General features: G+C 53.7%; 1 protein-coding gene across 2 annotated transcripts in view; it reads right to left on the bottom strand.

Moving 5' to 3' along the window:
• The window catches only part of COL22A1 (collagen type XXII alpha 1 chain), a 225,653-nt gene that overhangs the window by 99,022 nt on the left and 112,210 nt on the right, over positions 1-14,421 (bottom strand). For both annotated transcript variants that reach the window (XM_088023088.1, XM_088023089.1), the window contains 7 exons: positions 9,504-9,557; positions 8,783-8,836; positions 6,881-6,934; positions 5,860-5,913; positions 2,260-2,304; positions 1,625-1,687; positions 1,131-1,184 (listed from right to left, as the gene is read on the bottom strand). In XM_088023088.1, the coding sequence (XP_087879214.1) occupies positions 1,131-1,184; positions 1,625-1,687; positions 2,260-2,304; positions 5,860-5,913; positions 6,881-6,934; positions 8,783-8,836; positions 9,504-9,557 (378 nt within the window). The remainder of the gene's footprint in view (positions 1-1,130; positions 1,185-1,624; positions 1,688-2,259; positions 2,305-5,859; positions 5,914-6,880; positions 6,935-8,782; positions 8,837-9,503; positions 9,558-14,421) is intronic.

Below are 14,421 nucleotides of genomic sequence, written 5' to 3'. Positions count from 1 at the left end.
TGGTGGGAAGGAATGAACTGGGAAATGGAGACAGGGAAGAGTGCAAGACACAGTCAGAAGGGGACAATGTTGCTTTAATGTCCTATTTTGGATTTTTGAGCAGAATCGTCTATTATTACATATTTCTCTGGAGAAAAGAAAGGCAGGCTGGATTTTCTGGAACCTTTAATGTGATTCTGCCATGGGCCCAGCAGTTCTGCCAAAGCAATAAAAGGGGCTTTATGATCTCGTGGAGCCCTTTGCAGCCTGGAAATGAGTTTCTCAAATGAAAACTGCAATTCCAAAAAATCCACCAGGGCAGCAGGCCTGGGCAGCTTACCACACAAAGCCCTTTCCATTTCTGGCTTTCCATTTCTAGATAGCAGGTCTGTCCAAAGTAAAGCCCTCAGCCTCCAGCCCAAGAGAGAAGCTGGTGCGAGGCCCCTCCTGGAGCCCAGAAACACCGGGAGGGGTGGGGGGCACCGAGAATGGGGAATTGGAGGGGAAGACCGTGCAAACATGGGGGGACGGAGGCAGGGGGAGCATCGTGCGGGAGAAGGGGAGAGGCAAGCCCTTTGGGGTGTGCGCTGCCAATGCTCGGGTGCCCATGGGCCAGGCCAGCTCAAGGCAGAGCTCTGCTGGAGCTGGGACACTGAGCTGACCCACTGCTGGGGTTTGGATCTTGACCGCAGTGCACTCCATCCATGTGCCCCTGGGAAAGCAATGTGGCTTGTCTGTGCCTCATTGTTTCCTTATCCAAGCAGCAGCCATGCTGTTGGTAACACGACCCCTCTCAGGGTTGTCCTGAGCATCACCGAAGTCACTACATGAGCGGTGCTTCGGCCATCCTGGCACACCGTGAGTCTGCAGCGCTCACTCCACACACAGGACCTGAGTCACGCTTCCCAGCAGCCCTCAGAGGAAGGGCTAGTGGAACCATTTCCCAGGCAGCAAGCCAAGGCACAGGGAGGAGGGACAAGGGGCTCAGAGCCGCCCGCGGGTAGAAGCCGACTATAACCCAGGCCACAGCTTTGACTCAGACACCGAGACCCTCTCCACGGCCCTGCAGGCACCGCACATACACATGGCAGAGGAGGGAGGCTTGGCCAATCCAGGCCCCTGAAGACCAGGAAGCCAGCAGCAACTCCTACCTTTTCACCTGGGTCACCTTTCACTCCCGGGAGGCCCACCGTGCCTTTCTCTCCCTGCGGTGAAAGATGAAATTAGAATACACCAGAACTCAACACCTGCCTTTTGCACATAAGAGCGAGTAGACCGTGGGCAAAATCCTTTTTATCTCTTGCTCTTCTCCGGCCTTACCGGTAAACGCCAAGGTGAAGCACGGTTCCGAGGGCGTGCCGTCAGTTAGGGGTGAAGCACCTCCTCCCCATCGGGCACCTGACATGATGCGCCCACCCCGTTCCCATCCACTTCATCTGAAGATCTTCCACCCTTGCCTACTGATTGCTCAGTCCCTGTCCCTTTGCTGCAGCGGACAGACCGGAGCAGCCTGAGCCCCTTCCCTTCCTCTTCCGTAAACCTGGCCAAATACTCCCAGACCCCAGCCCAGACCACCCAATGCCCCAGGGACGGAACCCCAGAGGGGGCTGCTTTGCGAGGGCACAGGTGCTGTGCCACCACTTACCCACTCTCCTTTCTCTCCCCTCAGGCCCGGGAATCCTGGAGCTCCTGGGAGACCGGCCTCTCCCTGTGGAAACAACCGGATGCCTCTGTCCCCTGGGCTCTCGGTGAGGAGGCTCTCCTGTGGGCCACGCCACACCCCAGCCGTGTGCTCTTCCCTTCCTGCTCTCCAGCCCCCAGAGAGCTCTAGTGCAGCGGGGCTGACGCAGAAAGCAAAGTGGTTCTAGAGATTTCTGCTCACTGGGGCGTCTCCAAGTTCTTTCTCACTTCAGCCGCTCCTTCACCAGGAACCCGTTCTGCCCGTCTGGGGGTTTCCTCCTCCTCGTCCTTTAGGACAATTGTCACCTTTTCGCCACCCTTCCTGACATTCCCCAAGTCTGAACGAGGAGCTCTCTCCTGCCCTCCCACCCACACCTGCATGCTACCACTCACTGCACCTGTCCCTGGCTCTTGGTTGATGGTTGTGACCCCAACACAGCGATGGAGGCATAAGACATGCTGATAATCTTTGGGTAAGTAAATGATTACGTGAGATGAACGTAGTGAGCCCCCAGGGGAGAATGGATAAAGGCCTAGGGCATAATAATGAATGAATGCATTGAATGAAGAATGAATGAATGAAGGTATGAACAAACAGACCTTCTCTCCAGGTCGGCCGGCCAGGCCCTGCTCCCCAACTTCTCCCTGGGGACAGAGTAACAGATATCCTATTATTTTTCACTCACATTTGCAGAGATGTCGTTCCCCAGTTGGCCCCACACATTCACAGCACCTGCCGGCCACAACTCTGGCTTCTCAAGCACGTGCGTAGCTCTAGGCAGCAGACTCCACACAGCAGTTGGGCTGTGGAAACCCGAGCATTTGGCATTTCTAGAAGGAGGGGCCCCACACTCTCTCATATCCTCTCTCACTTCCCCCAAAATAAACCTCTGCTAGAATCGCCCTGACAGCGTTTACACAGGTGAATCCATTCATCCTGAATCTAAAAGTGTACGATTCGGAACGAGAGGCCCAAATTGTGCCTCGAAGGTCCATCCCACTCCGAGCTGTTAGCACACATTGTAGGGAGCCCAGGCCCCATGCTGGGTCCAGCGATGAAGGAGAAGTAGCTCATGAGCATGTCCACACTGGTCACTGTCCCATGGTTGCTGTCGGGACTTTTTGGAAAACACAGGCAGCCCCGTGGTTAGAGGTGGGGGAGAGCTTTATGTTTCCTCTCTCATGGTGTGTTACAATCCAAACTTATATCAGAAAGCAAACCCCCAAATATACACTGGTCCTAGCAGCTTGGATGCAGTTTTGTTCTTAGCCATTCGTTCCTGACTAGCATTTTGTGGTCATGTTGAAGTAGGAGGCACAGGACCAGAGGGGCTTGATCCCTGGTCCCAGGACATCTGGCTGCTGTGTTAACCAGATCCCTACAAATTACTGATGCAAATGTGTGTGTGGGGGGGGTAGTGGGGAGGGACTGTAATTTCTAACTTAGGACGTGTCTTGAGAAGCACTAACTTCTTGAATGACAATTTCTAACACCCATGATGCTATTGAGCAGAACCTTAGTGTAGATTTCCATAAGGAAATGTGGTTTTCTGGTAAGTGAATGGACACATAAATGAATAAATGAGCAGGTACGAATACACATAATGATTTTCCCCACAGCCATACCAGACTCAGCTGGTGATGAAGACTAACATTACTACCACGTCTCAGACAGGAAGGTAAGAAAGAAAGAAAAAATAACCCACAGATTTGGTTAGAATTAAGCAATTAAGCACACATTTGATGCTATAGCTCTGGGGCCACCAGGGGACCCAGCATTGGAGTGAGCACACATAGAAATTCTCCATGCATTCCGATCCCCCATGAATTCCCAGTATTTACAGGCACGATTAGGAAGAACTTCTCTAACCAGAATTGTGCAAATACCTGCCACTCAAACTGTCACTGTAAATCAGCTAGGATGATTACACCTTAGCCATGGGAATTGCTGCTTATGTGCTGAGAAAGGCGCTGTGCATCTGGGTTTGGTAAGAAGGCATTTTGAAGAGCCTCAGAAGTGCCCCCTGAATTCGTACCATGAACCCTAAGTCAAAAGCAGGGTGGATGGAGGGCTGGATGGTGTCTTGAATTCCTGATCTGTGCACCCTGCAAGCCAGCTGCATTCCCTGATGGACTCAGAAACCCGCTGTCCACGACTTACCCATAATCTTGGGAGATGCTTATCTTCACTTGGGCATTTTGTCAAAAAAAGTAACAAAACCCCAGGCCAGATCCTTTTTGAGGCTACAAAGGATGTTGTAAAACTACCATAACTGCAAAAATTCATAGTTTTGAAATTCCTAGAGCAATGTTTTACACATATTGCACTAGAAATCGGGCAAAAACACCACATGTGAGCCGGAGTAGTAGGCTTCTCTGTTTGAATCTTCCAGCCATTAGAGATCACCAGAAATATAAAACACACAGATGGAAAGACCACAGAAATCCCCAAGGGCACATCTGAGTTCAGCCCAATACTTCTTGCGATCAGTGGCCGCCTTCTGCAGACCCACGCATGGGGGCAAGCCTGCTTCCAAAGACCACCAGACACAATGTTGGAATTCACATGCACAAACCCAGGACTTGCCATTTTACAAATTTGAGAAAACACAACTCTTAAGGTGTGGTTCACACCATAAAATCTACCAGGTCAAGTCAGCCAACCTGTGCAAATGTGTTAAGTCCTTTCCGGAAAATGACAGAATTTCAGCCAAATGCTGAAAGGTTGCCTGGGTTCTTTTAAGACCATGAGATTCACCCCACACAAGCACCTCCGGGTGTGCATGCACACAGCTCGGTGAATTACTTATTATTATATTTCAACGATTTGGGGATCATCATAGGTATTTTTTAAAATCATATGTTGCTTCTTAAAATACGAAGGAGCAGTCTTGTAAGCGGCAAGGGGACAACTCACTGGGCACTAAGGGGGCATGAAGCTGAGCCTCTTGCATCTGGAATCCTGACAACAGGAGGTTTTCTAGTGGACCTGGGGAGGTTCTTTTCACATCTGAATAAACCTGGGTGTGCTCGACTTCAGCAGGTGCGCTTTAATCTGTGCTTTTCCTGCTCCGTTTTCTGTTGGTGTTCTAAAGAACAATCACTTTATGAAACAATGAGGCAAGGCCAGGGCCCTGCATCTGCCCAGGAACACCTTCCCTGGCCAGCAAGGTGATCGGAGTCCTGCCTTCCAGAGGGGCAGGTGTTGAGTTCAGGCCACTGCTGTGCTCCTGCTTGGCTGTATTTGATATCCATCCCGCAGAGTAAACCTTTACTGAGCACCTGCCGAGTACCTGACCACAGCTGGGAATGGGGGAGCAGAGGGGACAGAGACCCAGTCAAGTGTGCTGCCCTTGACTAGTTCATAACCCAGCAAAGTACAGGGCACTGATGAGGGGGCAGCGCCCTGGCAATCTCCTGTCCCCACAGACTCTCTAGAGCCACAGCACCTACACACATGCACACCACACACACACACACACACACACACACCCCACATACACACTGACACGTACCACACACACACACACCCCAGCCACACACAGAGCACCATGCACACATGGTCCAGCCTTCTCTGCTTGGTGCTCACTGCATTCTGAGCCCAGGCCAAAGCTGAGATCTGAGCTCAGGGCCTCAAGGCAAAAGAAGACCCTGCAGCCCATGATGTGGGGCTCTGAGGGACGGCCAACCAAACGCCCACAGGAGGTGCCCTGTCCAAATGCAATGGGGAGTGGCCTCTGCCTCTCCCATAGCCCCTGGCACCTGCTGGAGGCACAGGGGCCTGAACGCCACAGACCACATCAGCCAGAAGTTGGAGCCAGGCATTAGGGCGTGCCAGTGGGGAGGGGAGGAGGGACACAGACAGACAGACAGGCAGACAGTGAGAAGGCCCTCTCGCTCATCACTGCCAGGATAAGCTGGACAGTGACGAATTCTTCCCAAGGCCACAGCTACAGGTCTCCCTAGAAACCCACTTGCCCCTGCTCCCTCTGTCCTAGGCATTGTGTGACCCTTCCCACCAGGTGTGGCTGTCCCTGTTGGAGCCCCCACCGCTGCCTTCACCCCTTCCAACAGCCCCGTGTTCATGGTGCTGCCAGACCCCCGCTGACAGTCGGTGCTCACACCATCCACTGTGGTTCACACAACCCCAAACACACTGTGCAGCAGAACCCACTGGTGGGGAGGAGACGGGATCCATACCCTAGGGCCGGGTTTTCCAGGCAGACCGCCTTCTCCTCTCTCTCCGGGCTGGCCCTGTAAGGAACACACAGAGAGGTTGGCAGGAGAGCGCTGGGCTCAGGGAGTCCCACTCAGCACTCATCACAGGCTGGTCAAGGCGGACAATCACTCCTTTGGTGGTGTTGAGCCCCTTCACTCCGTGTGACCACGGTGACCAAAAACAGCGGCTCGTACTACCTCTTAGATTCCATGTTCCATGCCTCTGCTTTTGTTTAATTTCACAAAAATGTCACTGAGTAGAAAAGGTGCCTTTCTCTCACTGAGAGACTTGGGGTATGGGAGATGTTGTGTGAATGATTTTGAGAATACAAAATACTGGGTTCGCCCTTTGTCGTGAAAGACAAGGGAGAAAAGATGGAGACTATTCACATAAATACCCATAAAATGAAGTTAAATCCATACTTATTCAGTATTTGGTCTTGAAAAAGTTGAGTTTCTAAGTTACTTATTGAAGAAGATGATGGATGTCCTAATAACATCGAAAAGCTGCCTTTCACGGACGGTCGCCCCACACACTGAGCGTACATGTTGGGTAGGAAAGAATCAAGTTCACTGGTGGAAATATCTATTGTGCGGTCTTGTAGCTGTTCATTTGCCACGTGTGAACTGGGAATTTGCTTCCCCATTTTATGATACTTAACCCCAGACCCTTTTCTTAATGATCCTACTATAAGGAGCCCCACCAGAATATTTTTAAAATTAAAGTCTCTTATGTTAAGTGTATCTGAAAGTTGTTCCTCCCTGCAAATATGTAACATATTTCTAACACCTTCGTTTTAAAGCCTGAGGCTTCCCAATCCTTCCCCAGTTACCTTAGCAGAAATAAAGGACTTGCCCATGTCTGACCTGGTGAATCCAAACATTGCCGAGTCCTGAGCCCGGGGCCAGGCAATCAGTGGATTTTAGCGTTCACCAACGATCCAACACCTCTTTCCTCCTGCTCTTTGGGTCCTAAACTCCTGCCACCCCCATGAACACCAACCTTGAGTCCCGGCAGGCCTGGTGCTCCATGCTGCCCGTCCTTTCCAGGTGGGCCCTGGGCAAGAGGGAGAAAACAGAACAAAATCAGAGGCCTGTTTAGGGCGCATTGCACTGAGTGGCTTCTAGCCAGGAGCTGCTTTGTCGCCAGCAGCTGGGGCATCCCAGGGCACTTGCTCGCCAGCGTGCTGTGGTCTCTGTGGGACGGGGCTGTCCCCCACGTTGCCTTATGTGGGAGATGGCCCTCACCCTCTGGCCGGTGTCCGGTGTCCGGTGACTCTGGACCTGTGTGGTCAGCGAGAGGAGGCAGCACCCAGATGGTCAGCGGATTGGCTCACGGTCCTTCTCTACCCCTGCTTCCCACTTCCCCCAGGAAGAACAATGCCCACCCTGTGCCCGCTCTCTCTGCAAAATCCCCGCCAACATTTCCTCCCTTCCCAGTTCTGGTTTGGAATTGACTGTCAAGTCCGCCTTTATTTCTAAGGACGACACTGAGGAGCTCCATGCCCCAGTTCCCTACAAGCAGCCTCCTCCTCCCCCAGCCCCTTTGGACCAGGTCACGACAGGTGGTGTCCGGGCAAGGGGACAAAGGCTCAAAACTCCCCGCAGCCTCCTGGCTCTGCCTTCCACTACTCCACACCTGTTGGCTCTGCTGCTTTTTCTCTGATCTTAAGCGACCTATCAGGTGCACACACACACCCCCACGAGCTACGAGGAAAATCCTTTCCCCGCAAACTACTGTCCATGTTATTACTTTGGCAGCTGGAAGTGCTACCCAAAGTCATTATTATTTTAGTAAACCTGGTAATTTTTCTGCCAAGAGGTCCCTGGACACCCAACTAAAGACTTCTGTGTCCTTGCGTCGCTAGCCTGGGCTGGTGGCCGATTGGGAGGACAGCCCTATGTTCCCAGAGCAGGGGCCCCGGAGTCAAGACCCCTGGAAGGGCAGGAGGAGGTGCTCCTCTGGGGGCTGAGGGCACTCGGGTCCATGGGAGTCTGACACAGTCGAAGAGCAAACACTAAAGCCAAAAGCATTGCCTCAAACTGTCAGTGGCCATGACCTCACGCTCTACAACACAAATGTCTTCTTGGCGACGGCGTTTTCCTCTTCCGACGACTCTCTCCCCTCTCCTGAATGTTCAACCAACATGTGTACTTGTTGATGAACCCCTTAGATCAGATGTGATTGTTAATGTGTTTGAGCTTTTCTATGACACCGTCACCTGAGTACACTGTTCGCTGGGGATGCTGCAGGTGACCGTGTGCTCATGAGTGTTCGCTGGGGACATTGCAGGTGACCATGTGCTCGTATTTGCTGGGAACACCACGGGTGACCGTGTGCTCGTGAGTGTTCACTGGGGACGCTGCGGGTGACCGTGTGCTCATGAGCGTTCGCTGGGGACATTGCAGGTGACCATGTGCTCGTGAGTATTTGCTGGGAACGCCACGGGTGACCGTGTGCTCGTGAGTGTTCACTGGGGACGCTGCGGGTGACCGTGTGCTCATGAGTATTTGCTGGGGATGCTGCAGGTGATCATGTGCTTGTGAGTGTTCTGCTGCCCTCTGCACGCGTCCTGCAGGCACAAGAAGCCACACTTTAAACAGCAAGGGCTTCTGAATTTGCATCTGGGTAAGGAGACCAGAGGTGGTGGCCTGGGAAGAGGGTGCCCCCATCTGCACCCTGGCTGGGGCCCTGTGGGGAGCAATCCCAGGGGACTGACCTCGTGGAAGGCACCACAGGAGGAAAGGGTCAGGCGCCAGGGCCTCAGGCCCCCCTGTCAGGGGAGGAAAGGGCACGGCGAGTGGCCAGCAGCCCTGGTGGCTGGCTGGAAGGGCCCGGCCATCCGCAACATAGACCAATGGAGGACTGGGAAGCATGGGGGTGGGGACGCTCTGGGACACTCACCGTTGGCCCAGGGTGCCCAGGTTTTCCTGGGAAGCCGATCTCTCCAGGTAAACCCTGAGAAGGGAACCACATGGAAACGGTCAGTTTGGCCTCTGGGGACCATCAGGGCCTTTTTCCCAATGCTTTGCCTGGCACTGTCTAAGGCCTCTGGCTCTGATGAGGATACACAGCGGCAGATATACCTCAGGGCCTCTGAATGTCCTTACTGCGGGCCACTGTGAAGCCCAGAGTTGTCACTCCGTGTCTGGTCTGCATTCAGGGCCACCACCGCCATACACCGGCTCCAGCCTGGTAGGATGGGCAGAATGGCCTCCCTCTGCTGGGTGCTGGGTCTGCCCCACCCTCCCCCTCTGCCCACAGGGGACCTTTCCCAGATGCACAGAATTGTGTATTGGGAGGATGTGACCAGTGTCTAGTCTCAGCACCAAACCACAAACTAGTAATGGGCATCCCCAGACTAATATACCTCCTTCAACATGTCTGTCTCTCAAAGCAGCCAACCAACCTGCTACATGAGCTCAAGAGGCATTTCTAGTCTCCTCTCAGGTCCTGAAAGCCCAGAGGCTAGTGGGTGGCTGTAAGAGTCCTCCTTGTTTATGCCTTTGCTCTCCTCTTGGACGAAGGACAAACAGATGGCCACATACAGAGATGTTCTTATTCCCACAGGCCATGAAACCCTCCCCTAAGTGCCCCTGCAGAAGAAAATCAAAGCCATGCTTACCGGGGGGCCTCCGGGTCCGGGGGGGCCTGGGACACCAGGTGGTCCTGGAGGGCCCTATAAAGAAAGAGCAGGGCGTGGGTTACCATCATGCGTGGAGCAGCCTCCTGGCGACAATATCTTGAGAGAGGGGAGGAGGGAGGGGGACATGGTGACCCAGTGAGGCCTCATCGTCGCAATGCTTTATTTTCAAACAGAAAAAGAACAGAAGAAAAAAGAAAAAACATCTGAAGTAAAATTAGCAAAATGTTGACACCTGTCATACTTGGGTGATGGGTACATAGCTGTTATGTTGTCTCTTCTTTCCATTTAAAATACTTGAGTATTTGAAATAAATACATATGTGCTGCATGTGTACATGTATGTACACACGCACACACATGCGCATGCACACGCACACGCACAGTGGAATAAGCCAGTAACAAAGATCTTGCAACACAGTGGTTTCTCAGCACTAGTCAGCGTGGAATCACGGGGCGTGAATGACATGGGTCTCCTGCCCCAGACCCCTGATTCAGTACAGTCTGGGGTGGGGCCACGAGCTGGTTCTCGTGAAAGCTCTCTGGACGATTCTATGGAGACCAGTCTTTTTTTTTAAACTTTTTTTTTAATTTATTCATGAGAGACAGAGAGAGAGAGAGAGAGGCAGAGGGAGAAGCAGGCTCCCAAGGAGCAGGGAGCCCGATGCGGGACTCGATCCCAGGACCCTGGGATCATGACCTGAGCCGAAGGCAGATGCTTAACCAACTGAGCCACCCAGGCGCTCTGGAGACCAGTCTTGACACCCACTCTGCAGCTTCATTCATTCATTCCCTACACCGACACTCGGGGCACCTTCTGTGGCCAGAAACAGACGCAGGTCCGGCCCCACAAGCAGAACAGAACCGCAAGCCAGAGCTCCCGCCGGCATGCGCCCCAGTCAGACTGAGGGTGAGGGGTACATGTGGGGGAGACAGAAGCACTGGGCCAGGTCATCCTGTCAGAAACAGGAAGTTATGGGCCTCTGGCCGTGGCGCAGATCCAGGACCATGGAGAGGGAGAGGAGCTGAGAATCCTAAGTAGTCACGGGTTCCGGAGAGCCCCCCACCCAGGACCCACTCATTTCACAAGGTCCGGCTACTACTCCATGGATTAAGAATCCTCAGTGGCGCCACAGGTCCAGATGATGACCTTCTTGCCAATGGCACTGTGCACCCTTCCAGGTCCTTCCCCCACCTCCCCCTCCGCACCCTCACGCCGGTCACCGCCAAGCGGGGCCTGGCACACGTTCTGAGAGATGAGCTCTGGCCTTGTTGCTCGGGTCTCTCTCTAGGTATGCATTCCCTCCTTGTCCCCCTTCTCCATGCCTCCACCTCTGACATGCTCTCCAGTTCCGTTGGTCTCCATTAATCACTCCACGCTCAAGGCTGGTGTCACTGTGTTCATCTGACTCACATGCCCTCTGAGCCGGAGGCCCCTCTTGTTCCCTCTGCATCTGTCACAGACACAAACCCAGCCCTTGGTATACACCAGGTGCTCAATAAATGTTCGAAGACTTCAACTGAATTTAAGGGGCACTAAGGAGAGAGCTGTGCGTCCAGGGAGAACGACGCCACGTTGCCACTAGAGGGCGATAAATACTAACAAGTGGCTCCCTTGGCCATTGCCTTGTCTCCCGCTGGGGGTGCACGTGAGTCAGCAATGGGCACAGACGTGGAATTTTTGGGTGGCATCGGCACCTTGGGGTCCCTGTAGCTGCTCAGTCCCGGTGCATCTTTGGAGGTAGCATCTACTTTTGTTGGGAGATGTGTGCTTGAAGCAGACACAATTGAGGGGCCCTACAGAGTGGGACGGTGGCCTGGGCAGGGTCCTCCCTGCTGCATGTGGGTCTAGGAAGAGCACGGAGAAGCCTCGTGCCCTCACCTCCTACTGTCACGCAGACCCACCACGTGGCTCACCGGCTTAGCTCTGCTCACCTCTTGGCCAAGCAAGGGCCCTGCAGGTGACACTCCCGAGACCACCTCCAGAAGGCATGTTCCAGGTAACCTGCTCGAACTTCAAGATGACCCCTGGGGTCTCATATTCCCTCCACACCACAGGGCTTCTCTGAGTCCCTCCTCTGCTTGCAATCTGAACACATCAGCCTTCCTCCCTCCTTGTACTCCAGGACCTGTGGTGGCCCCTGGAGTGCTTCATGCACTATCAAACAGAATGCTCCGGGAAGCTGGCCTCCTGGCTAGCTCGCTCTTCTGACTCTGTTTCCCCTTCCTCCTTTGCTTCTTGTAACCCCCCTGCAGGATGCTGTGACCTCACAGCATGCTAGAGTAAGTGGATCACTAGTGATCATCTACTGAAAAACTAAACCTCCTTATCTGACGATAATGAAAACTGAGACCCAGAGAGGGTAAGCGCTCCACCTGAGGCCACACAGCCATCATCTCCAAAGGATCCTGATAGGCCGGCTGCTGCAGAATCACCCGGAAAACTTGTTACAAGTACAGTACCCAGGCCCCTTGTTTGGACTCTGAGACAGGTCTGGCACAAGCCCAAGGGGTCAGGGACTTTGGAAACATTCCCCCAGGGATTCTGAAGCGCTGTCAGGTCTGGGAATCACTCACCTAAAATAACTCCAGGTTATTTATATTCTAACTGCGAGAATACTAGAAGCACAATGAGAGAAGCAGGGACCCATACAAGGAGGAAGCAGAAAACACAGGTGTAGAAGGGACAGGGCGGGAGCAGGGGGCGGCCACCCCCCACTCGGTGCTTCATCTGCCTTGCACTTTATACCCTCTGTCTCATTTCTGTCTGCCACCAATCCTGCGAGGTGGGTCTATTCCATCCCATTTTACACAGGAAGAACTGGAACTTGGGAGGGAAACTGATAGTCAACAAACTGGCATTCAGACGCAAGGACCCTGGTCCCTTCATCCGCCATCCCCCGTACTCACCCTTGCAGAGTGTCTACATAGCTTGGGAATGCAGGTCTGAGCCCTCTGCCTCAGCACCCTCTCGGACAGTGTGCTCTCCTAAAAGACTGTGTGCGTATTAAGTGGGACCAGAACTTTCAATGCGGGCTCAACCATGTCTGATCCACCTCCTTTGTAAGGACCCACAGCACCTGGTTCATTGCTAGGCACACAGTAGGGGCTTAATAATGACCTGCTTGTCTGATGCCATAAACTCAGGAAAAAGAGCAAAATCCCACACGGTAATTAAACTCAGTAACTGTAGTGGCCGTCTGCAGAGAGAAGCTGAAGCTAGAGGCAGTGCAGAGAGCTGACAGAGGGTCTGGGGAATGGTTTCCAGCTGGGGGCCACATAGAGGGCACAGGCTGTTCGCCCCCAGACTCGTCTCATGGACAAGGAGCACCTTGTAAGTCCAGGTGAGAAACACGTAGTGAGGGAGGAAACAGCAATCAGGACCCAAAGTCAGCCCGCCCACCGCTGGTGCCCTGGGGACCCTGCTCAGAGGGCCTCGCTGTGCCTTCTGATGACCATGCGGGGACACGGGGTGGGGGCAGAGGCTCTTCTCAGCACAGCCACCTGGCCTTGGGAGGTTCTGACGTCCACATCCTGGAAGGCTGCGACCAGCCTCCTCCAGGGGACCAGATACCTCATGCAGAGCAGACCTCCACTCTGGGGGAGACTCAGAAGATCTCTGATATGGCCTCTGGCAAGCCGTGGGGCAGGGTCAGTGGGGCAGGAGTGGGGCCTGGGGAGGACCTGGACACGTGGGCCCATCAGCCTGGAGGCCAGGGATGGCCGTTCCTACCTGGAACTCCCCCGACAGAAGACAGAAGCACCTACTGTATGCCTGGCCTTCTATGAGGCCTTTATGCCTATGGCCCCATGACCCCCTATCAGTCCCCATTTATTGCCAGTCCCTGTGCTTGGGGTCCAGCACACAGAACCCTCTATCTGCTAGTTCACAGCCAGATGTCTAGTCCCTTGCTTTACGAAGGTCCAGTTCCCCGGTCTCTAAGGTGGAGTCATGAAGCCTCCATTCCTCAAGATTGAACATGGTAAGGCAGACAGGACAACACGCCCACTGCCACCTCCTGGCGGGGGCGGGGGTGGTTATTACTGTTTTGGCCTCCTGAATGGCGCCAGCCCCGGCAGGGAGTATGAGTCGGTGTGAAGGGGTGAGTCAGAGGAGGGCAGGGAGAACAGGGGCGAGGGGTGGTGATGGTTCCTACCTGGGCTTTTGAAGTGGAGACAGCAAGAACAGGTCTGCCCTGGGATATGTTTTGAAGGCCAAGTTGACAAGATTTAACAGCAGTTAGGGTGTGTGACAGGAAGAGAAGCGTCAAGGCCCCCCACCCCCCGACTATGTTGGCCCAGAACAAGCAGGAAGCTGGTGGCGCCATCGGCCAAGATGGGGAACCCGGCAGGGCCACAGCTGGAGGATGACGGGACCATCCATGGCTTTTCTGCAGGACGTGGGAAGACCGGGAAGATTGCAACGCAGACCCAGACCCAGCGGCTGGACTGTCGGAGGAGAAACAAGGGTCTGTCCTGTCAGAAACCTAGAGAAGAAAGTGCTTCAAGAAGGAAGAGACACAATCATTTGGGAGATGGGGCAGAACGAGCCCGGAGAACGGACTCTGTCTGCGATCAGCGCTCAGGCGTCGCTGGCCTGGGAAGGAGCTGTGTGGGGGTCTACCGAGAAGAATGCTAACGTGAATGAACCTGCGGGAGACGCGGAGTCACAGAGGACACTGACCTGGAGGGGAATCATGGAGGGCCACCTCGAAGCCCACTCCCCACTTCACCTTCTTCAGGAAATCCAGGCAGGAGTTCAGGTGTCCTTGACCCTCACAGCGTTTCTGACCAAGGGCACAACTTCCTGTCTGTTCTTCTAGTATTTGAATTACAGATCATAAATTAGGTTACTTTAAACTAAAGCTATTTGACTATGAATACCTTTATTGGTGGTATAA

This window comes from Eumetopias jubatus, unplaced genomic scaffold, assembly GCF_037043125.1.
Source record: "Eumetopias jubatus isolate StellerSeaLion01/CBP00866 unplaced genomic scaffold, mEumJub1_p1.0 scaffold_4, whole genome shotgun sequence".
Lineage (NCBI taxonomy): Eukaryota > Metazoa > Chordata > Mammalia > Carnivora > Otariidae > Eumetopias > Eumetopias jubatus.
This window is presented reverse-complemented; position numbering and strand designations above follow the sequence as displayed.